At 46.4% G+C, this 25,172-nt stretch overlaps 1 protein-coding gene across 6 annotated transcripts; it reads left to right on the top strand.

Annotated features, from left to right (window-relative positions):
• The first annotated feature begins 14 nt into the window (after nt 1-14).
• LOC125550335 lies at nt 15-23,352 on the top strand. 6 transcript variants are annotated; one of them, XR_007301582.1, is made up of 3 exons: nt 19-650; nt 1,343-1,403; nt 23,335-23,352. XR_007301582.1 is itself a non-coding variant. In XM_048713309.1 (2 exons), the coding sequence occupies exon 1, from the start codon at nt 480-482 to the stop codon at nt 648-650; it is 171 nt and encodes a 56-aa protein (XP_048569266.1). In that variant the 5' UTR covers nt 15-479; the 3' UTR covers nt 3,774-6,828. The 6 variants fall into 6 exon arrangements, 4 of the variants coding, with proteins under 4 accessions (XP_048569266.1, XP_048569265.1, XP_048569264.1 ...); XR_007301581.1 differs by lacking the exon at nt 23,335-23,352 and adding an exon at nt 3,774-4,148 and having other exon boundaries at nt 22-650; XM_048713309.1 differs by lacking the exons at nt 1,343-1,403; nt 23,335-23,352 and adding an exon at nt 3,774-6,828 and having other exon boundaries at nt 15-650.
• The last annotated feature ends 1,820 nt before the right edge of the window (nt 23,353-25,172 follow it).

The following is a 25,172-nucleotide window of genomic DNA, read 5'->3' as shown; positions in this document are numbered from 1 at the left end:
GGGAAAGTGTGCCGATCCTTCGATTCCAGCGAGCTGACAGGACCGCGGGAATTGGCCGGACGGTGGCAAAAAAGCTGACAGCTGACATGGAAGGGGATCCTTCGGTGTGTACGCGTAGGCTCGACCTACCTTTAATTATAACCTTCCGTGTCGGCCATCCGAAGATTCAGCGGGGGGACACCTCGGCAGCTGCCGCGCAGGTTCACACGGACGGACTCGCCTTTCTTTCCTTGCCCCGACGCGCGATCGGCGTCGCCGAGAGCGAATTCCCCGCATCAAAGACTACGCGTCGCCGTCAACCCGCCGCAGGCCAGTAGGTCACAGGTTTGCATCTTCCAGCCCCTTCCGGAGCCCCCACTCGGGCTCTCACTGACGGGCACCTTTAGTTTCAGGGCACAGCCAATCACTCCGCCTTTTCAGCCACCGGTCTGGTCGGTCGGCGACGGTTGGGACCGGAGGGAGGGAGGGAGGGAGGAGCGATGGAGCCCCTGGAGGCGGCGATAGCGATCGTGTTCAACGCGCTGCTGCTGGTGTTCATGGTGAAGCTCTTCTTCGCCATGTTCCAGATGAAGCTCGTCGTCATCCTCTTCTACCTCGTCGTCGTCCTCTTCGCCCTCGCCTTCTCCGGCCGCGGCCCCGCCGGCTTCTAGGTTAGGTCCTTCGGTTTTTTTCCCCTTGCTTCGGTTGGCTCCGGATCCATCCTTCAGGCTGTACAGCAGTGCTTCATCTTCGAGAGAATACTAGTAGATCATACCTACCTCGGTGCATGTCTGGTTGGTTAGGAGAGATTTAGTCTGTGATGGTGATGACTCCGAGCTGCAAATTGTGTGAAGTCGGCCAATTAACAAGTGGTAGTACAGCTTTATATGAGCCCTAGTTGCAGATTGTGTGGATTACTCGCCGCTTTCTTCGATTGTTCTGTGCAATCTTACCTGTGGATTCGTGATGTAGCCTCTGCTATGGCTCCTCTTCTTGGAAATCCAGAGACAGAGTTCTTTTCTTTCTCCTAGTTCGTGATAGACAAACATTAATTAGTGTTCACTCCCAAAGGAGAGAAAATTACTATAAGAGGAACAGGCCTGACCGTTTTGTTTCTTATCTGAAGAAAAATGTCAATCATGATATTGGGATTAAATTGTGAAATTGTTTGTTCGTTCGAAGCAACCATATTCACCATAAGCCCCCTGAGATCTTTTACAATGCAAGGTGCTCAGAGAAATAATTTAGGTTTTTCTTAAGCACCGGTGTTTGTCTGTACATGGTAGATGTTTATTTAGGCACCCCTTCTGTAAAGATAAAAAAACTCAATTTATTTTTTACTAAACGTCTTGCATTGTACAAGGTCTAATAATTGTGCCAACAATAACTTCTGGGAATGGCTTTATTGAGATGGACTTGCAACGGTACGAAAGCAAACTTACACACCAGTAACTTCGTTCGATGCATTTTGTTTCATTCTAGTATGAAAACTCTAATTTCTCCGGGAACCGTCAATTTTGTTTCATTCTAGTATACAAACTTCTCTTTCGGTCTTACATACATTTTTGGATTCTTGTTGAGTATAAGCATTCTTAAAATTTCTCGCGTTTGGAATTTTAATGTGCATGTCTTGTTCCCGGGTTTGTTCTCAAAAGAAAATACCATCATCTCATCATGTTTTGATAAACGGTCAACTCAGATGTAGATAACAATTGGAAAGTAATGGTCAGTGGAGTCCATGAACAAAAGGCCAAGTGTCGCTCTGCGTCGGGCGACACGGGCGGCGAAACTAGCAACCGCCCGCAGCCCCTTCCCTGTCGTCCTCCCCTCGCCGCTGCCGGTCAAAGGCCGTGTGGCAGCGGCGGCGGCGGGGCTTCGTCTTTTTCAGGGCCTGGCCGCACCCGTCGCTGGTTCGTGCGGGAGCCAGCGCGGGGTTCGTCCCGCGAGCGGCGCCGGCGGTCGGGAGGTCCTCTCCTCCGGTAGGGCGGCGGATCCCAGGCCCTCGCGCCCAGATCTGGTGCGGTGGTGGGCGCGCGGTCAGGGAGGCCCCGCGCGGGTGGCTAGTGCGCGGCGGAGGTGCGGATCGGCTCGGGCCATCGCGTGGTGTGCGCGGTGAACGTGCTCGCGATGGATCTGGCGCTCGGTAGGGCGGCTCGGGCGCGCGACTGTGGCGAGGGGCCGGCGCGGCATGGATCTTGGCGGGACCGCTCGTCTTCTCCGGTGGGATGGCAACAGGGGGCAGCGGCGCAGAGGGGCGCAGTTTTGCTATGCTGGGCGCGCGGCTGCTCAAGGGGTCTGGCGTCGTGGTGCTGGCGTCGAGTGCGCGTGAGCTTGGTGGTTGACGGCGGAGGTAGCTTGGCGTAGCGGGAAGGTGGAGCCGGTGGATGTCGACCATGGGAATTGTGACCTTAGGTCGGTGCTGGCAATAGCGGCGCCATGGTCATGGTGTCGTTCCCCTTCTTGAAGGTATTGCCGTGGTGCTCCATTGCACGACTCTCCAGGAGAAATCCCTATCTTTGGATGGTCGAAGCGGGCGATGACGGCGGCTACGTTGGTTCCTTCTTTGAGGCATCGCCTTGGAGAGTTAGCATGTTGCAGTTTGTGCAGATCTCTTCGCCGTCGAGGACAGTGGACATCGGGGCGGCGGCTCCGGATGGTTTCTGATTGTACGTCGAGATGACGATCTCGGGAACAATGTGAGTGGCAGCTCTATGAGGCGGGGCTCTATCTCGACATTGGTTGGGTGGCATCCTTATCCCGCTTGGGCGGTAGGGGTGTCGGCTCGGTTGATGCGCCTCGGAGGGGGCGGTCTGACTTTACGTCGGGGCGGCGACCCCGGATGTGGTGCGACGTTCATGGTTTGGGAGCGGTTGCCCTGAGCAGCGTGGGCTGTGGGCAGCTGGGTTGTGCAGTGTTGCTGCTCGAGGGGAGCGGTGGTATGTCGGGGCGGTGGCCCCGGAAGGCGGCGCCGGTTGATTTCGCTGGGCGCGACGGAGCGGTGGATGTCGGGGCGGCGGCCCCGAGAGAATCACTATGGTGACCAGACTTCTGTGGCAACAATGATGGGAGCGATGCCGGTGACACGTCAATGGTTGCGGTAGTCGGCTCTTCTCCGGCGTGTCCACGGTTTTGCCTCGGTTTGCTTGTTGTTATGGAGTCGAAACTGCAGCGGCGGGGCCTTGTGGTGTACGATGACTGGCTGCAGGTGGCCAGTTCGGCGATCTTTCCTGGCGTCAGCCGTACCTGATTTTATTCTTCTGAGTTCTTCGTCAGAGTCGGAGCCGCGTTGTCTGGCCGAATGTCGACTTGTCGTCGATAAGGGTGGGCTTTGCCCTGTGTGTTTCAGTCTATGGGAGTGGGCTTGGCCCTTGTTATTCCGATTTTTGCCCGGTTTTTTATAATTAGCTGAGCAATTCTTTTCTGCTTAATTAATAGATGAGGCAATCTTTACCTCTGTTTCAAGAAAAAAATGTATATAATTGATTCTTATTAAAAAAATAATCAACGGAATCGGATGGTTAAGGTTTGTTCCAACATGTTAAAAGTACATCCACCCTACCAATTGCTCTGAGATTTAACATTACAATGTTACAAATGCTAACAAGAACAACTCTAATGCGTTGAAATAGTATCAATCTAAGGATGAGAATGTGTCCTGTTGGTGAAAGTGAGATTGCTCATTCATACTCAGCAATCCAAGGCACCAGACGTTCCAAAAACGAGTACTATTTGATTGGGTGAATTAGAGAATAGACAGAGGTCCGTTGGCATTTGAGCCTCTCTTCTTCTTTCAGGGTCTATCGGAAAGAGAATCCAGTACATCTTGGTCCTGAATATCAGAATAGGATGAACAAACCAGCCTCCTGTGGATATCTTTGCTTTGGAACAAAACCTTGTAATAAAATAGATTGTCCCAAAGGCCCTTAGGATTAACTCGGTCTGACATATTAAGTAGAAACAAGTGTGTTTTGTCATATAATGAATTTAGATTGCTTTAGAATTGGTCAGATTCAAAGAGATGCCACTTAATCATTAACAAGTGCCAACATGTTTTTTGTTTGGATATATGCATGTCAAAACTCATATTTGTGTGTTTCCTCGGTTAGGTTATCAGATTCTTTTTTAGTATTGATGCTTTTAACATTTCAGACAACGTGATACGAAATGCTCAGCCTAGAGCTTACTGATTGTTGTGATCCTAGATTATTAATATTGTGCTCTCATTATCTTGATTTTTCTTCTTTGAAAAGGTGGTATCATCAACTGGGGTTTTGCGTCCCATTATTTAGATTAAGGAATATTAGGCGAAGGTGGCATACAACATTATGCAAACACAAACCTGAGAGTACAAATGACAAATCATCCACAAATAGAAAAACTCTAATAGAACTCCTTAAAAGGACTAACGTTTGCCCCGCGAAGAAAAAATAATGTTCGTTTGCTAGAGAATACGAATTCTATATCGCCGTTGGTAAACAGAAGGTCTGTCTCGCCAAGGTGCTAGGCGGGTTTGGAGTCACGGATGGGAGGGCCCTTATAAGCTATAGAAAGGCATCTTCTGGCATGACAACTGGCAAGGTCGGGGTGCTTCCCCGCCACTACACTCGACTCTTTGGCATTGCAACCCGAAAATATAGGACAACGCATTGTATAGACTCACTCGGTGACAAGATTATAAACATACCTAAGTAGACTCGGGAGTTCATTGCCTTGGCCACCGTCATCGACTTCGTTGCTCTTAACCCCAGTTGGCGGAACGCCATCACCTGGATTTGGAACTCTAGCGGACAATACTCCTCTTGCTTTGCCTACTTGGCACAATTCATCGGTGTCACCAAAAATTCTCAGCGGAGAAGATTTGAAGAGCCCATGTGGAATGGAAATGTAGACTCTTCTATGGGCTTGTCCTCCATGGTAAGATTCTCACCATGGACCAGTTGGTGCAACAGGGTTGACTACTTGACCCCATCTGCCACCTTTGCCTTAGGGCCGTGAGACTGTGCTCCACCTATGTCAGGATTGCCTCTTCACGATCACCGTCCACCACCAGGTGCTTGCTTGGGTGGATAACGATGTCCCTCCGGAGTCGCCCTTCACCTACCAACAATAGATGCTTGGTGGGATGGCATTTTGCATCATATAGATAGTAACCATAAGCGGAGGCGCATGAGACAGCTTATATACATCATGTGGAATGCCTGGAAAAAGAGGAACCGAAGAATCTTCAACGCCATGAGTTCAATAAATATACGTGCATTGAGGTGGCGCACCTGACTTTTGAGTATAATATCATACTAGCTATGATGGTTCTTATGCTTAAATTGATTCAGTTCTCAGCCTAACGTGGCAAAGCTAACTTTACGTACTATACTAATTTTACCGTCCAAAGTAAAACGGAAGATTAAAATGGTTCTGACAGTAGCGATATAAAAGCAGAGGAATTAATCAAGATGCGACCGTCACTCGCGTGCTACAATTCTCACGTGAAGACTGCAACACGAACATCCTGATTATCTGGAAAACTTGAGCCATAGTTGCTAAAATCGCAATAGTTGCATTTCAAAAATTAAGGAACACAAGCGTGGTACTCCTGCCAATGCTGGCCACAAGTTAAGGCAGGGGATGTGGTCATCGTTCATGTATGTATCAACGTGCAATATCTGTTTGATTGCACGTTTTGTATTGTATAGGACGTACTCCTACTTCTATAGATTTCCCAAGTCCCAACATATGTATGTAGTGCTTCCTTGGGCCTGGTTTGTTCGTGCAACAGTTTCGAGTCTTGCGTTTAAAGCTCGACTGTCTCAACGTGGTCAAGACGTTTCTTCTTTCTTTTCATTCCCTCAAGGAAGAGAGGATTTCATTGTTGATTACTCAAGATTTCTAGAACCTCGAGCACTCAAGTGGTCGACATAACATGGAAACAAAATGAGCGCCAAATAACACTACCTAAAAGAACAGATCCGTAGAGAAACAAAAGCTACTACACAGCTCGTACACATTCACGTTTGGAATAGGGGAATCAACCTTAGAGGTTATTGTCATTCGGCAGCTGTAGTTTTCACGTTATGACTTTAGACTGTAACATGAATAGCTCCGTATTTTGAAGGAGTTAACCAGAATTGGTAAAGTTGAAAGCTACTAAGTACATTTTACAAATTACACAAGCTTAAAGTTAGAGCTCACTCCTTCGCCTGCTCTGTTGGTCTCCATGATTCCTTCCGATTGTCGTCACTCCTCTTCTCGCTCTTGTCAACTGCGGGAACTGAGGAGGAGTGCAAGCAGAGAAACAACCTACAGCGTCAAACTCCCACCGGTCATCATATATTACATCCTTGTATGTCAAATTATCGACATGTCTCGAAGATTACATCATATCATCTCACACTGCATACCTTGCAAGTTTAACTAGGCAGGGTCGGATCTGAGAAAACATGGGCCTGATGTGAAATAAAAAAATAGGCCCTCGATATCGTCATGGGTAGTGTCATTCACATGAACCTCATTAGTACTAGTATTTGTACTTCCATTTTTACAAGAAATATTTGATTATTTTGCTTAAACTTATGAAGGCGCCTTTTATGAAGAAATATTTGAACCTCATTAGTCCTTGAATCCTTCTTTTTTGTATATTTTTTATATCAGGAGTTCATGACCGTGCTAGAAAAACATTAAAGAAAAAGAACTAAGGAACCAATATCATGCAGTAAAAACATACCATTATGAGCCAATATCATGTAGTAAAATGACTAAGGAACCGAAAACCTACCATCACCAAAGATTTGCATAGTAGCACTACGCTCTGAGCTTCTTGCGTGCAATCTTGCCCTCGTGATGTTGGTCTTCTCGTAAATGAAGTGATGTCATGGTTGTAGACGTACATGATGAGGGCGACATATTTCCCACTTGTTTTTATTTATGAGGTATGTACATATGGACCCCCACGGTTAGACTAGTATTTAATGGCATTAAAGCAAATAAAATATGTGGCATTTAATATATTTTTGGAGGTAACATGACATTTTCTATAAAAGGTGGGATTTATCGATCACTATACTACCAGTAATTTAAAATTGGGACTATGTTGTTAAAAATATCCAAATTGCATTTTGTATTCAATCTATTAACTTCAAATATGAATATTAAGAAAGTGTACACCATGAATAACCTTTGGTTGTTGTGTATGATTTTTTATTCCAATGTACAATGTATCATTTTTAGAGCATGTGAAATTAGAAACATCTGCTGCATGATTAAATAAATTGATTTTATTTAAAATTCTCTAAAAATATCAGCCGTAATGTCAAATATCCAAATAACAAGAATGTTTTAACTTTTAAAATATATGAAACAATTAATCTATACTTGTGAACATTTTGAAATACTATAACCATTTGATCTTTAACAGGTACTAATTCCTTAATGCACCCTTGCTACCGCACACCAAATCCGCCATCAATTCTTCTCATCCTACTGTATGACCCTTGTATATAAGCATCTGAATATGCAACGTAAGTAATAAAAGTAGCAATAGGAAGACATACTGATCATGATGGAGGAGCTATAATACGATGTTCATATATACTTCTTGTTGAGTCTCTTGAGCTTTCCTTGCCATTTGGTTTAGCTTAGAGAAATGGAAAAAATGAATTATGAAGAGACCATGCGTCCTATATAAATGTGTGCATATATAAGAAGATGTATGAGGTTGGGAGGCATCTGGAATGGAAAGTAGAAAGAGAAGATGAACTACCATCAAAGTGCACACTAATTAGAAGCAGGAAATTGTTGTTTTGCATGCATCAAGACCCAAAATAGGGCTAGGCGGCGAGAACCGACTTGTTTCGTAAATCACTTCCAAAATAACCACTTTGCAGCCCTTTCCCAACTTCCCGAGATGGATCAGCAAACAACTGGTCATGATAGAGTGAACTTCTCCACAAATGATTTTTACAATTTTTTCTTCTAGTGCTTGATGTGAGGGTTCACAACTCACAAGATTGCTCCCGATGATGTGTGTGCGCGTGTGTTTCTCCAACGAAGGCCTTGAGTTATTATGCTAACGAGAACTTGCTGCGGCTGCTAATGGGCCTTTCAATATCCAGCGCGACCTCAGCGTGAGGAGGAGGTAAATCTATAGAAAATTATGCATCATTGAGGATGCTCGCAGCAGTTTGGCGGTGGGTAATAGATGTTGGATGGTGGTCTGGATTCAGTAAGCTAGTTGGAGTCCGTGCACATGCACCTACTGGTTCATATAACTTCGGGTTCGAATCATTCAGTTAGGGTGTGATGATGGATCAATGTGAAATTGGACTCAATGTGTTGTTGTTATGTATATATGCGCACCTACGAGTGATGGAGTTGGTTGGAAGGATGATACAGATGTTCGTCGTTGAGCCTAAAAGAACAACACTTCTGCTTTGGTACTCAGATAAGTCCATACCTCTTCATAAGAAAGGATTTAGCACAACCGAACTAACTAACTGGGCCACCCAATCTCATGTGCAACATTCGGTTTGTATTCTTAAAATACACACTGGAAAAACACATTGTTTCCTGTTTAGTATCTTTTTTCTCTTTCTTTTTTCCTTTTCTTTTTTTATTAAATGTGCGAACTTTCTAAAATTCTTGATTTTTTATTTTTAAAAATGACAAAAAATTCCAAATTTGTAAAATGTTTCTTCAAAATCAGTGAGTATTTTGCATCGATGATTTTTTTTGGATTCATGAACTATTTCTCAAATCGGCGAACTTTTTTTGAAAATTGATGAACTTTGTTTCAAAATCAATGAACTTTTTCAAATTTGTGACTTTTCTTCAAAATTTATGAACAATTTTCCAAATTTTTGATGAACTTTCTTCGAATTTGTGAACTCTTTTTAAACATTGATGGATTTTTTTTCAAACAATGAACTTTGTTAAAATCCAGTGAACTTTTTGAATTTTTTTGTTAACTTTCTTGAATTCCTTTTTTAAATATATATCTAAAAGTCAACGGCTAACCAGTTAAAAGTCAACTTCTAATTAAACTCTTTCCTCTTTCTAAATGAGTGTTCCTTGAAAGAAAGTGTACAATAGGAAATAGCGAACGAATAAAACAACCGCGTGATCAAGCGAATGTCTTTATGGGCTTGTGAGCAAGCAATTGGGAATGAGTGGGAGAGGTGCCTATTGGTCTGCGGCCTACGCCCAGATCTAGTGAGCGACAGCTACTCCTTTCGGCGGCTGAAGCGTCATACAAATCGGCGCACACCTCCCTTTGTCCTGGTTCTGGCCCATTAATTTGAAATGTTTGTGTTTCAAACAAGTTGATAAATTTTTAAAAAGTACATGGTTTGCAATTTGTGTTCACCATCAATTATTGGGAATTTGTTTTATAAAATTTTCATACATAATTTAAAATTCCAAAAATGTTGACAAATTTCAAAAAATGGTTAGGATATAAGAATATGTTCGTGTTGATTGATAATGACGGAAATTGCAAATAACTGAAGCATTCAAATTAGGAAAGTTTACAATCTCACGGATTCACCCATCTCGCCTAGTCTAGCACACTCCTCTCAGCTGGTGGTTTTTTGGACTATGGCTGGATAAATGACCCACCTTCTTGCATCAGCTTGGCACGGACATAGGAGGCATCCATGCAAGTTTGAACGACTTTCGACACCATTTTCATGTTTTGACAAGCCCAACCATTTATCGACCATTTTTCACCGAGAAACTTCAGAAAACGCAAAACTTTGGTCATAGAAGCTGTTGGAAAAGTTTTGGGGCCATTTGACGTATGCCGAAAAACAACATGCTTTCAAACTGACCCTTCCCGCCCTACCCGAACACCATTGGATGCACATGCTCTACTTTTGGACATCCTTATAATGACCCCAACTTTTCAAGCATCATGGGTATGCAATGGTAGGCATCCATGCCTGGTTTAAATGACTTTGAACATCATATGCAAGTTGCAACATGTCCGACCATTTATGGGCATTTTTATGGAGAACCCTCCAGAAAATGCAAAACTTGATGAAAACTCAATAAACTTGGCATGGTACCTTGAATTGGTCATACAATGCAATTAAAATAATTGGCGTCATTTAAGGGATGTCGAAAAACGAGGAGCTCCCAAATGAACCCTTCTCGCCTACCTGAACACCATCTGTTGAATACAGTCTAGTTTTGGACATCCTTAAAATCAACCTAACTTTTGCGAGAAGGTGGGCATTGCTCATGGTAGGAATCCATGCCAGTTTCAAACGATTCCCGGCGTCGTATGCAAGTTGCAACACGTCCGACCATTATCGGTCTTTTTTCACCGAAAAACTTCAGAAAATGCAAAAATCATCGAAACCCAAACAACTTGGCATCGTCTCTTCAATTGGTCACACAAGTCCATGAAAAAAAATTGGAGCCATTTCAAGGATGTCAAGAAACAACGTGCTCTCAGATGGAACCTTCTAGCACCCCAAACATCCTTCATTCAACATGCTATATTTTCTGGGCATCCTTGAAATGACTTCAACTTTTGCAAGCAAGTGAGCATGCCCATTGTAGGCATCCATGTAAGGTTTGAATGATTTTCGACACCGTATGCAAGTTGCGGCAGGTCCGACCATTTATCGGCCTTTATTCACTAGGAAAACTACAGAAAGTACAAAAATTATCAAAAACCCAAACAACTTGGCATGGTGCCTTGAATTGCTCATGCAAGGCCATGAAAAACAATTGGAGCCATTTCAAGGATGTCGAAAAACAACGTGCTCTCACATGTAACCTTCTAGCCTACCCCAACACCCTCCGTTCAACTTGGTTTATTTTTGGTCATATTTGAAATGCCTCCAAGATTTGCAAGCAGGTGGGCATGTCTAGCCATTTTTCGCCGAGAAAAGTCCTGAAAATGCAAGAATTTTCGAAAAATCAAACAACTGGCATGGTGCCTTTAATTAGTCATAGAAGATAGTGGAAATTTTTTTGGGAGCCATTTGAAAATGGCAAGAAAAAATGTCCTCTGAGAGGGAGCCTTTTGGCCAACTTGAATACCCTTCACTGAACATTGTCTATGTTTGGACATCCTTCAAATGAACCCAACTTTTGCAAGCATGTGAGAATTCCCATGGTAGGCATCCATGTCAAGTTTGAACTAATTATGACATTGTATGCAAGTTGTGACATGTCTGGTCATTTATCCGTCTTTTTAACCTGGAAAACTCTAAAAAAAATCAAAATTTGTCAAAAAAAATAACTTTGCATGGTGCCTTTAATTGGTCATATCAGATCATGGAAAAAGTTTGGGGTCATTTGACGGATGACAAAAAAACATGCTCCCAAATGGAGCCTTCAAATGTGGTGGTGATCAGCACAACAACAAGCACAACTGACAACAGATCAAAGAGGCAAGCACCGACATCAAACAAAACAAGCAACCAAATGAGATCAAACAAAGGAAGCAACGAAAATGACAGCAAACTACTTAGATTAACAGCAGGGGCATCCTCCTTCCCTGCTCCATGCCAAGGTGCTACTCCTGGTTAAAATATTAACAAGTTCACAACACAAGTATCATAAGTTCTAGCCACAGACCATAACAAGTTCAACACTAACACCTAAGTTAACTATATTGAATGCTCAATGTCACCAACGCAGTTGTGCTTGCTGCAACAAAATCTGCACATGATCGAGGAGTCATGGTACCTTCAGGCCGAGTCCTGAGATGCGCACAACGAGGAGGTCGCCGGGGATGATCCGGTGGTGGTGGCAGAAGTAGTTCCAGCCCCGGCCAAGCACCATGTGCCCCTCAAAGTTCTGGACCTGCATCCAGAACTTGCACCACTTGTTCGCCGACAGCCTGTCCACGCGCGGGAGCCGCTTGATGACTAGCCACTCGTTCATCACCTCCACGAACTTGCGAGGGATGGCAAGCATGGCGAGGTCTTCGGCGTCCTTGATCTCCTGGTAGAAGTGCAGCAGCTCCCGGCCCCCCTCCTCGTGGCCGGTCCTCGATGATTGTCCCCTTGAACGAGGCAGGCTCATGAAGGCGACCCTGCCAAGTAGGTCCACCCTCTTGAGCCACCTGTTCGTGGGGATGAGATCATCGGCGCCCTCAGCTCCGGCCACCACCTGAGCTCCTCCACCCGCCACGTCCCAGTCACTCTTCAATATCTTGTCAAGTAAGATGGCAAATATTAGAGATGCTTGCAAAATGAACAACCACTGATCAGTGGCATTAGCTCTTCTGCAAATGCCACTGATCAGTTACACTAGCACTACATCAAATGGTAATGATCAGAGACATTTGCCCAAGAGCAAATGCCACTGATCAGTGCACAAACTCTTTGCCAAATGGCACTTATCAATGTCACTTGCTCTTAGGCAAATGCCATTGATCAGTGCCATTTGCTCTTGGGAAAGTGTCACTGATCAGGGGACTTCCCCAAGAGCAAGTGGCACTGATCAGTGGTAGTTGCCCATGAGCAAATGCCACCGATCAGTGGCATCTGGTCTTCTGCAACTGCCACTCATCAGTGCACTATTCTAAGCATGAAAACATCTAAAAATAGCACCCATGTGCACCCATGCACATTTGGCAGCATCCTAAAATGGTCCTACTACATGCACGTATAACAATCTAGAGCATGCAACACAAACCCTAACTTGAACATGTATGTAGCAACATGAACAACAACATGAACATGATCCTAGCTTTAACATGAGCATGTCATTTGCATGAACACAGATCCTAGCAAGAGCCTAGCATGAACAAAGATCCTAGCAAAGCACACTAGCATTGGGGATTCTAGCATGAACACAGATCCTAGCATGAACATAGATCCTAGGAAAGCACTAGCAGAAGAACATTATCCTAGAGCACACACTGTAGGAAACAAGAACAGATCGGTCGGATTTGATTCAATTGGGACCGCATCAAATCGGATCTACTCGAATCCTATCTAATCCTATAGAATCCACTAAGTACTAGCACATGCCTAAGAAAGAAACCCCCAATCTACATCTATGAGCAAGCATTGGGGATTTTTTGACTCACCGGAGCTTGCGCAGTCGCAGCAAACCGAGGTCGGGGTGAAAACCCGGCGGGAAGGAGAGAGGTGGTGGAGCAGAGGATGAGCCGGCCCTGGCAACGGCCGGCGGCATCGGCCCCGTGCTCATGGCCACGCCGAAGGTCGAGGAGGATGGCGCGTCGACAGGAGAAAACTCTTGGACGGGGGTCAAGAAACCCCCCCTGCCCAATGGGGTCCCAAGAAGTGGCGGCTCCGTGGACGGTGCCGGTGCCGAGCCCACGACCACAAGGTCCAGAAACGGCGGCGGAGCAGGAATGGCTGGCTCCGCATTGGCCGACCCTCGTGGTGGCCGACAGCATATGGGGGACGGCGCTCGTAGCGCCGACGCCAGGTCCCTGCCCAAGTTCTGGATCCCGGTCACCCAACGCTCTTGGATGCTAGCGATGCGCTGATCGACGAGGGTCAGAGGACGGCGCGACGGTGGGTGAGGCGGAGTCATCGGAGGAGAGGAGAGAGAGGGGCGGTGAGGCAGAGAGATGTGCTAGCGGTGGGAATAGTGCGGGGCGGTGACATGAGAGTGGGAGGAGAGTTATGAGACGTCTCCTCCGTCCCCCGCACTGACCGAGGCGTGCAACCTCATCGCACACGTGGCCGCGCCGAACCAGGCTCGCGAGAAACTGCTGATTTGGCAGTTTCCGTCGGGCCAGGCTCAGGCCTGCTTTAAGGTTCGTGCGGGCCACGAATCGCATGCAGCCCGGCCAACCAAACAGGCCACGCACATCCCGCGCGAGTCTGGTTGGGCTGCATGCAGGCAACCAAACGCGCCCAAGTTAAACATTGATGAAAGCTTCCACAACGAGAAACCCCCGGGCAGCTGGGGCTATGCTATTCGTGACAGTGATGGCGATGTCATTGTGGCTGGAGCAGGAAAAATGAAAAAAAGAGACCAGCCAGGACTAGCCCTTGACGACATATTTTTATAGAAGAAATCTCTAAACACCCTCTCAACCGAGCCAGGACTCGAACCAGGGCGGGCAGCCTGTGCCTCCGCAGAGCTAATAGCAGGAAAAAACGCGCAAGACGCTCTGCACACTGAAACTAAAGTATGCATGTAAGGTCTCCAGCAAGCTCAAGCCATGGAAATCAGCCATATTAGGCCCTGTACAACGGTGGGTGCTTAGCCATATGCCATAGGAAAAAACCGGGTTTTTATCCTCACATAGGATTGCACCGGTGCTTCAGAAGGGAGGTAGAAGCAAATGTTTTCTTTGGTGCCAGCCGGTGCTTGAAAGGAATAACTGCTCCCTTCAAGTCTCCATCCACGGAAAAAAAATTCAGAAAAAAGAGCCCAACGCCTCCATCTGAGAAACGAAGCACCTTTGTATGGCACCTTTGCATTGCAAGACGAGGCGTAAAGCTATTATTTTTTCTCAAGCATATGTGCATAGTCACCTACCATTGTGGCATTGTACAAGGCCTTATGGTGGAAACATATGCAATGCTCCTCGTCCAAACCCTCAAGTCAGCTAGCTATGCCTCATCACTGAAAGAACGGAGTTCTTTTCCGTGAGATCAAGTCTTTTACGTTGTTAAACTTTACTCTCTCCGCTCCATAATGTAAGACGTTTTGCAAGCTATTTACGATTGATTTCTGCCCTCGGGCATGTAATAAGGTAGCAGACGCTTTTGTGCTATTCAAATGGAAGATTGAGCAGACACCCCAAGCCATTTGGCCGGGCGCTGTACCTACTTTTTGCTGAGTAAATAGGCAATTTCTCGATTAAATTAATCCACGAGTAAATCACTAGCATGGCATTGACACAAATAAACACATACTGATATTCAGTCAAGCTAGCACATACTACACTAATTGTAGAAAGATCTACGTATAACGCTAGCCTGGCTAAAACAGAAAACAGTAGGAGCGGGATAAACGAGTTATACCCTCCAGTAGGCCATGTAGAGGCCGCGGCTTTGGTGGCAGCAGCGGCGTCCTCGGCGGCCTTCTTGTTGGCTTCAGCTTTCTCGGCGGCGGCACGTTTGGCGTCGGTGGACATGGTGATGATGAAGGCGACGCAGATGTAGAGGAAGTAGACGATCGGAAGCGAGCAGTCGCGTAATCGCTGCCCAAAAACCTATTCGCCCCTCACCCCATACAGGAACCAGAAGGGCATGGTTTCGGAGACCTGCTCTCCCGTCGACCGTGTACGCGACGGACGGGATGGAGTCACCGGCGGCAGCAGCAGAGGAACAACGGTGGGCGTTTGCGTGGAGCAGATGTGATCTGTTCGTGACGGCTAGGGTTAGGAGACACCGCACACTTATATAGGCGCAGCCACGTGGAGAGACGTGGGCTCGACCTACGTCTGAGTCCGTGACAGCCCATGATCTGACGTCTCAGATCGTGGCCCAGCTGTCAGAGAACTCTCCGTTAGTGACTGGCAAAAATAAGCGCGTAGGTGTGAGCTCGGCTCGGCTCAATCCCGCAACCCGCGACAGGCGGCGGCGGAGGAGTGCGCGAGGGCCTCTTCTCTTCTCAAGCTCCAATAGCATGTAGAAGAGAAACCCTTATAAGAAGGTCCAACTCCTGTTTCACTTCCGGAGTGGGACTAAACTTCCCACTACACCTAGGGTGTGTTTGGTTTCAGAACCAAATGAAATGTCATGGAACCGTTCCATTCCTAAGGAACGGAATGATTCCATCTCGGTGTTTAGCTAGAAGAGAATGAGATAGGATGGAATGGTTCCCAGGGACAGAACGCCAATGAATCTGAAGTCTGAACCAACAACCGCGCAATTTATCTGAACTTGCTGCTGCCTACAACGCCAACACCATCCTTGAGCAAGCAGCCAAGCACCGACCGCCAAAGCACGGTAACCATGCTAGCTGAAGAGAAGGACGTCGGGAGGCTGGAGCTCGCCTCGGGCTTCCTCCCACCCCCATCCATCCCGTCCCACACGCCGACGCTGGGCGGATCCTGCGTCCTTGTATGCCACCACGCCGGCCCGCTGGATGTGACGCCCCCCATAGCTAGCGGTTCCTGAGTCCTGACGCCGCACGACCGTAGCTCCTAGCGGCGCGTGCTCAAGCGCGGCGCCCGGCTGGATGCGACGCTCCCGACGCCGCACCACCGCGACTCCCGGTGACGCGTGCTCAAGCGCGACGGCCAGCTGGACGCGGCGCTCCCGACGCCGCACGACCGCGTCTCCCGGCGACGCGTGCTCAAGCGCGACGGCCGGCTGGATGGGACGCGCCCGGCAGCTCGTGCTGGATGCCCCGTGGTTATTGGTGGCTGCGGCTCCTTGCTGCTGTAGCGGGGGAGGAAGGAGGTCGTGGGAGTGGGCGGTTCCGCCTGGTCCGCTCGATTTCGAGGTACCGCTTGGAACGGCATAAACAGCGAATATGCCATTCCCTGGAATCGAGTGGTTCTGATTCCTTTGACAATCCAAACGCAGGAATGGGGTCTGGGAACGGAACCGACCCGTGCCGTTTCACTCGGTGACAGAAACCAAATACACCCCTAGTGTCATATAACCCATATGGGCCCTTAGAGATTTTTCAGAAATTGCTATATGGGCCTAGAGCCCATCTCAAATTTCAGCACTTTTGCCATGTGTTTCGTTGATAGCGATTCTGCTATGCACGTTCAGTAATGGAATGAAGTGGCAGCCGTCTCAGCATTGCCAAACATTATTATTTTTTCAGCAAAGGGAGAAGTCCACTGACTAAGCAAAGTTTTTAGTCTCAAACTCTACAGTGAGTAATACAAAAAGGAAAAGAAGAGCGCCAAACAACAATATATTGATCCTGCGTTGCCTGTCGCGGGAGCTGGGGTGGTTCATCATTTTGTTCTCTCCTTGTGACATTAATCCTCCAACTAGGCAGGGCCGTATATGAGAAAACATGGGCCCGGTGCGAAATCAAAAAATAGGCCCTCGATGTCCACTCATCGATAGTGTCATTCACATGAACCTCATTACTATCCCCCCGTTCCGAATTACTTGTCGCAAGTATGGATGTATTTAGAATTAAAATACATCTAGATACACCCATTTCTGCGACGAGTAATTTGGAACGGAGGGAGTACTAGTATTTGAACTTCCATTTTCAGAAGAAATGTTTGGATATTTTGCTTAGACTTACCAAAGGCGCCTTTTATGAAGAAATATTTGAACCTCATTAGTCCTTCAATCCTTCTTTTTTGTATATTTTTCATATCAGGAGTTCAAGATTGTGCTAGAAAAACATTAAATAAAAAAGAACTAAGGAATCAATATCATGTAGTAAAAACATACCATTATGAGCCAATATCATGTAGTAAAGAACTAAGGAACCCAAAACATACCATTACCAAATATTTCCATAGTAGCACTATGCTCTGAGCTTCTTGCGCGCAATCTTGCCCTCGTGATGTTGGTCTTCTCGTAAATGAAGTGATGCCTTACTCTTATACAGGCCCTGGACATACAGGACGAATCCACTATTTTATCGCCAGCTGAGCTTTAGGTTAAAAATGAGGCGGAGAAGAGGTTGAAAGAACTGCTCCGCGAAAAAGAATTGAAGTGGACTTTGCGTGCTAAAGTCCGCAAAGTGGTCCAAGGGGACGCGACTACTCAATTCTTCCATTTGATAGCTAATGGCAAGCACAGAAAGAAGCGTATCTTTCAGCTTGAGCAAGACGAGGGCACTATTTTAGATCAGGATAACCTAAAAACATATATTACCGACTATTATAAGCAGTTATTTGGACCTCCGGAAGATAATTGTGTGTCCCTCGGTGAGTCCATAACTGAGGATGTGCCCCAGCTATCGGCTGACGATAATGATATTCTGGTTGCCCCGTTCTCGGAGAAGGAGGTGTTTGATGCTATTGCACAGATGAAAAACAATAAGGCTCCCGGACCGGATGGATTCCCGTCAGGGTTCTATAAAAAGTGCTGGCACATTATTAAGGGGGGTTTACTACCTATGTTCCATTATCTGTTCTCTGGACAGTTTCAATTATTTCACTTGAATTTTGGGACTATCACACTGCTTCCCAAGAAAACGGATGCTGTGAGAATTGAGCAATTCAGGCCGATCTGTCTCCTCAATGTTAGTTTCAAATTTTTTACCAAGGTCGGGACTAACAGGCTCACACAGATTGCGCATTCTGTGGTGCAACAGTCCCAAACTACTTTCATGCCGGACAGAAATATCCTTGAAGGGGTGGTCGTCCTGCATGAAACACTCCATGAAATCCATTCCAAAAAATTAGATGGAGTAATTTTTAAGATGGATTTCGAGAAAGCGTATGATAAGGTCAAATGGCCATTCCTCCAATAGTCATTGCGTATGAAAGGTTTTGATGAAGCCTGGCGCCGACAGGTTGAATCATTTACGCAAAAAGGTAGTGTGGGAATTAAAGTTAATGATGACATAGGTCATTACTTCCAGACACATAAAGGCCTAAGACAAGGAGATCCGATGTCCCATATACTGTTTAACATTGTGGTGGATATGTTAGCAATTTTGATAGGAAGGGCTAAGGAAAATGGTCAAGTAGGTGGATTGGTACCTCATCTTATTGATGGAGGTGTATCCATCCTTCAGTACGCTGATGATACAATCATCTTTATGGAGCATGACTTGGCTAAGGCGAGAAATATGAAGCTTGTGTTATGCCTATTTGAACAATTGACCGGGTTAAAGATTAACTTTCATAAGAGCGAGCTGTTCTGTTTTGGTAGGGCCAAAGACGAACAGGATGCTTATAGGCAATTGTTTGGGTGTGAGTTGGGAGACTTACCCTTCTCTTACCTGGGGATTCCAATCCACCATCGTAGGCTGACAAACAGAGAGTGGAAGTGCATCGCAGACCGATTTGAGAAGAAAATGAGTTGCTGAAAGGGTAAGCTCATGTCATACGGAGGCCGATTAATCCTGATTAATTCGGTGCTCACGAGTATGCCAATGTTTCTCCTATCGTTCTTTGAGGTCCTAGTTGGTGTTAGGAAGAGACTGGACTTCTATCGATCGCGTTTCTTTTGGCAGGGTGATGAGCTTAAAAGAAAATATCGGCTTGCCAAATGGGATATCATCTGTAGACCGAAAGACCAAGGGGGTCTAGGTATTGAGAATCTAGAAGTTAAGAATAAATGTCTTCTTAGCAAGTGGCTGTGGAAGCTCTCATCGGAGAATGATGCTATGTGGGCTCAAATCCTTCGCAGCAAGTAACTCCAGACAAAAACTTTGTCCCAGGTTACAGTCAGGCCGACCGATTCACCTTTCTGGAAAGGCCTGATGAAAGTCAAACAGTCCTTGTTTAATAGGACGAAGTTTGTTATTGGAAATGGCACGAGTACACGTTTCTGGGAGGATACTTGTTGTAACGCCCCGAGACCGATGTGCCAGGTGTCCTCTAGTTATTCGCTGTTGTTGCCTTGTCATTGCTTGCGTGTCATGCATTGCATATCATGTCATCATGTGCATTGCATTTGCATACGTGTTCATCTCATGCATTCGAGCATTTTCCCCGTTGTCCGTTTTGCATTCCGGCGCTCCATTCTCCTCCGGTGATTATTTCTACCTTTCTTTCGTGTGTGGGGGTTAAACATTTCCGGATTGGACCGATACTTGCCAAGCGGCCTTGGTTTACTACCGGTAGACCGCCTGTCAAGTTTCGTACCATTTGGACTTCGTTTGATTCTCCAACGGTTAACGAGGGACCGAGAAGGCCTCGTGTGTGTTGCAGCCCAACACCCTTCCAATTGGGCCCAAAACCCACCAAAACCCCCTCCATCATCTCGGTCGTTCGATCACGATCGCGTGGCCAAAAATCGCACCTCATTTGGACTCTCCTAGCTCCCTCTACCTATAAATATGTGCTCCCCTTCCGAAATTCGCGGATGAACCCTAGCGTCTTCCTCCTCGCGCCACCGGAGATGTCCGTCCCGCCGCTGGACGTGTCCTCTGCCGTCGCCACATCACTCCGACAAATGGGAGCCTGCCACGTCATCTCGGCGACCGCTCCCGGCCAACCGGAGCGCGCCACATCAGCCCGCGCCGCGCCCTCCTCTCTCCTCCCCGCCGCCGAGGCCCGCCGGCCCAGATCGGGCCCGCGCGGACCCAGATCCGCCGCCGCCTGGCCGAGCGCCCGAGCAGCCCGAATCCGCCCGCGCCTACTGGATCCCGCGGCCGCGCCTCTCGCCAGCACGTCGCTCGCCGTCGCCGGAGCCGTACGCCGGCCGCCTCGCCTCGCCGGTGCACCGCCGCGCCACCGCCCGACGTCACCGGCACCGCCGCCCTCATCTGCGCCGCCCCGCTCGTCTCCGATCGCCGGCGCCATCCGCCGCCTCGCCGGCGACGTCCACCGCCTCGCCGGCGACGTCCACCGGCCGCCGCTCGCCGTGCCTCTCCACCGGAGCCGTCGCCGGCCATCGCCGGAGTCCGCTCCAGATCCGGTCCGGGTAGCTGGGTGGATGAGATCCACCAGCTCTCCAAACCAAACGCTCCGGCCCCGCGCCTGTATCTCGCCATCCCGCACCGTTTCGTCCCGTTGACCTTCTCGGAGGGTATAACTTTGCATCCGTAGCTCCGTTTTGCGCATATAGCATATCAAAATGTTCATCTCAGAGAGCACATCATTTCATCTCATTGCATCATTTTCATTTGAGTTCATCTTGATGCCCGAAATGCTGTTGGAAGAGTGCTATTTGAGATAGTTGCCAGATCTGTTGCTCCAATTTGCTATTTGTCATTTTTGCCATGATTATTGTGTGCAAGATATGCCCATGAGCTCTACATATGTTTTGCTATATGCCTTGTCATCTTTTCACAGGTGCAATCCATGTATTTTTGTGATGTGTGTGGTGACTAGCACAAGCTTGCAAAGAGGTGCATTCGTTAATGCTGATTTCAGGGACTTAGCATTTCCACCAAGTCCTTGATCTGTTTATCTCAATATGCCATATGTTCATGTTGTTTCCTAGTGATCCGTGCCTCTTTTGAGGATGATCAGTAAGGATGTTTTGTTAATCTTGTAGTGCTCTATCCATCCATGTCTTTTTTTGCAATTATGGAGCACCCTAGCTTGAGTCAATCGAGCTCTACTTTTGTCATTCCGTGAATCTGGGCAGATTGTCTACTTGTTAGCGATTTTGCCGAGGATGTTGTAGTTGATCCGTGCATGCTATGTTATTGTTCTTGCCATGGTTAGCTTATATAATGTGTATTCTTGATGGGTGTATGCTTATATTGTCATGACATGCTCTGTAGTGAGTGCATCGAGCTCGTAAACATGCCTACTTGATATCTGATTTGCATGTTCCAGTTTTTCACTAGGTCTGTGATCTGATTATGTTTTTGCCATGTTTACATGCTTGCAATTGTATTTTCTGATCCCTTTTGGCTCAAGGTCACTAAGGGACTTTTGTTAAGCTCTTTGAGTAGCTCCATGCCATGCTTTACTTTGTCATGTTCAGACCCTGTAGCATATAGTTTTCATGCTCCAAAGTGTGCTACCTGATCTGAAATTCCAGACAAGTGTTAATTTCACTAAGTCTGAGATCTGTTTACCAATTGCCATACTTGTTTGAACCTGTTAATGGATGAATTGGCCGTAGCTCAGTGCTAGTCTTTTGTTAATCATCATGAATGGTTTCCCGCCATGTATTTTGTTGCCATGTTTGAGTGCTGTTGCATGTTCATCTTTTTGCATTTAGGTGGCTACTTGCTGTTTATCGCAGCCCGGTGCCATATTTGAATTGCTTGCCATTTCCAAACCGTGACTCCGATTCCGACGTTCTTTATATCGTTTTCAAGCGATTTCATCTCACCTTTCCAATGGCACACTTGGATTTCCAGGTTGAGGCCGTGTTCATGCATTCCTTATCAAATCATGCATATGCATCGCATACCGCATCCCGCATATCATACCATGTTCATGTGTTGGTTGTTTACTATGTTGTGTGCTTCTTTCCGGTGTTTGCTTCTTCGGGTTGTTTCCGTTAACGTCGCATTTGTGAGGACCCGTTCGACTACGTCCGTTTGTCTTCTTTATGGACTTGTTCTTCTTCCTTGCGGGATCTCAGGCAAAATGACCATACCCTCGAAATCACTTCTATCTTTGCTTGCTAGTTGCTCGCTCTTTTGCTAAGCCTATGCTGCGATACCTACCACTTGCTTATCATGCCTCCCATATTATTGAGCCAAGCCTCTAACCCACCTTGTCCTAGCAAACCGTTGTTTGGCTATGTTACCGCTTTGCTCAGCCCCTCTTATAGCGTTGTTAGTTGCAGGTGAAGATTAAAGTTTGTTCCTTGTTGAAACATGGAGATGTTGTTCCTTGTTGGAACATGTTTACTTGTTGGGTTATCACAATATATCTTATTTAATTAATGCATCTATATACTTGGTAAAGGGTGGAAGGCTCGGCCTTATGCCTGGTGTTTTGTTCCACTCCTACCGCCCTAGTTTCCGTCATATCGGTGTTATGTTTCCGGATTTTGCGTTCCTTACGCGGTTGGGTTATAATGGGAACCCCTTGACAGTTCGCCTTGAATAAAACTCCTCCAGCAAGGCCCAACCTTGGTTTTACCATTTGCCACCTAGCCTTTTTCCCTTGGGAGTCACGCATCCCGAGGGTCATCTTTATTTTAACCCCCCCGGGCCAGTGCTTGTCTAAGTGTTGGTCCAAACTAGAGCCACTTGCAGCGCCACCTTGGGGAAACTTGAGGGCTGGTTTTAGCTGTACGTAGTGTTCATCCGGTGTTGCCCTGAGAGCGAGATATGTGCAGCTCCTATTAGGATGTCGGCGCATCGGGCGGTCTTGCTGGTCTTGTTTTACCTGTCGAAATGTCTTGTAACCGGGATTCCGAGCCTGATCGGGTCTTCCCGCTAGAAGGTCTATTCCTTCGTTGACTGTGAGAGCTTGTCATGGGCTAAGTTGGGACTCCCCTGCAGGGATTTGAACTTTCGAAAGCCGTGCCCGCGGTTATGGGCAGATGGGAATTTGTTAACGTCCGGTTATAGAAAACCTGAAGTTGACCTTAATTAAAAAATGCATCAACCGCGTGTGTAACCGTGATGGTCTCTTCTCGGCGGAGTCCGGGAAGTGAACACGGTGTTGGAGTTATGTTTGACGTAGGTTGTTTTAGGATCACTTCTTGATCATAGTTTCTCGAACGTGCTTTGCCTTCTCTCCTCGCTCTCTTTTGCGTATGTTAGCCACCATATATGCTAGTCGCTTGCTGCAGCTCCACCTCATACCTTTTACCGTTCCCATAAGCTTAAATAGTCTTGATCGCGAGGGTGTGAGATTGCTGAGTCCCCGTGACTCACAGATACTTCCAAAACCAGCTTGCAGGTGCCGATGATGCCATTCCAGGTGACGCGACCAAGCTCAAGGAGGAGCTCGATTAAGATCTTGTCCTTTGTGTTGTTTCGTTCTAGTTGATTAGTAGTGGAGCCCAGTTGGGGTCGATCGGGGACCTTGTCGCATTTGGGGTTGCTCTTTATTTTGGTTCCGTAGTCGGACCTTGATTGCATTTGGATGTTGTAATGCTTTATTCATGTATTTGTGTGAAGTGGCGATTGTAAGCCAATTATGTATCTTTTTCCCTTATGTATTACATGGGTTGTGTGAAGATTACCTCACTTGCGACATTGCTTTCAATGCGGTTATGCCTCTAAGTCGTGCTTCGCCACATGGGAGATATAGCCGCATCGAGGGCGTTACACTTGGCTCGGCGAGACACCCTTGGCCATCCAATATCCGTCTTTATACCGCATTGTTCAACGACGTGAGGTGTTTGTCGCATCGGTCTTTCAATCTACCTCCCTTAATATTCAGTTCCGACGAACGCTAGCGGGCAATCGTTGGGAAGAATGGCTTCGTCTAGTTAGGAGACTGATGGAGGTCCAGCTTTCACAACAACCCGATAAATTACGCTGGAAATTGACTAAGTCTGGAGTATTCACGGTTAAATCAATGTATATTGATGTTATTAATTCGAACTCCATTCCTACGTCCAAGCATGTTTGGGATGTCAAAGTTCCTTTAAAAATAAAAGTGTTTATGTGGTTTGTCCATAAACAAGTTATTTTAACTAAGGACAACTTGATAAAGCGTAATTGGACAGGACCTACTAGGTGTAGTTTCTGCGATCGGGATGAGACTATCAAACACCTCTTTTTTGATTGCCCGTTGGCCAAGGTACTTTGGCAGATGGTCCACATTGCTTTTAATATCAATCCACCGAATTCTGTTAATGCGTTATTTGGGACATGGCTTAATGGGATTGAGCCTGACTTAGCGAGACATATTCGGGTTGGAGTTTGTGCTTTGCTGCGGACTATCTGGACTTGCAGAAATGATTTGGTTTTTAACAGAATATCATGTATACATTTTTTGCAGGTCATATTCCGAACTACGGCTCTGATCCGTTCGTGGTCGCTACTCACCCAGACGGAGGCCAGGGAGCATTTGGTTACTGGGTCTTTCCGCTGGGAGATGGTAGCTCGGGATATCTTCAACCGGTTTGGATGGCGGTCATGTAATAGGATAGGCAATTAGTTTCCATATCTAGTTTTAGCCAGCCGGTTGTGGCGTCTTTTCTTGGCTAGTTGATGTTTCTAGCCCTTATTGGCTCTGTGTGAGCTTTCTGTGCTTTTTTATTACTTTTGGAGACCTTTGGAACCATGTTGGCACTACTTTATTTGGTTAATAAGATGGCCGTATGCATCTTTCTGATGCAGAGGCCGGAGAATCCCCCCCTTTTTAAAAAAAATGAAGTGATGCCATGGTTGTAGACGTACATGATGAGGGCAACATATGTCCCACTTGTTTTTATTTATGAGGTATATGAGATGTATTGCTATCTTCGGTATTAGTTCCATAAGATATGTACATATGGACCCCCACGGTTAGACTACTATTTAATGGTATTAAAGCAAACAAATTATGTGGCATTTAATATTTTGGAGGGAATATGACATTTTATATACAAGGTGGGATTTATCAATCACCCTACTACCGATAATTTAAAACTGGGACTATGCTGTTAAAAATATCAAAATTATGTTTTGCATTCAATCAATTAACTTCAAATATGAATATTAAAAATGTGTACACCATGAAAAACCTTTGGTTGTTATGTATGGTTTTTTATTCCATGTACAATGTATCATTTTTAGAA

The sequence above is a fragment of the Triticum urartu genome, chromosome 4 (assembly GCF_003073215.2).
Source record: "Triticum urartu cultivar G1812 chromosome 4, Tu2.1, whole genome shotgun sequence".
In the NCBI taxonomy this organism is placed as follows: domain Eukaryota; kingdom Viridiplantae; phylum Streptophyta; class Magnoliopsida; order Poales; family Poaceae; genus Triticum; species Triticum urartu.
This window is presented reverse-complemented; position numbering and strand designations above follow the sequence as displayed.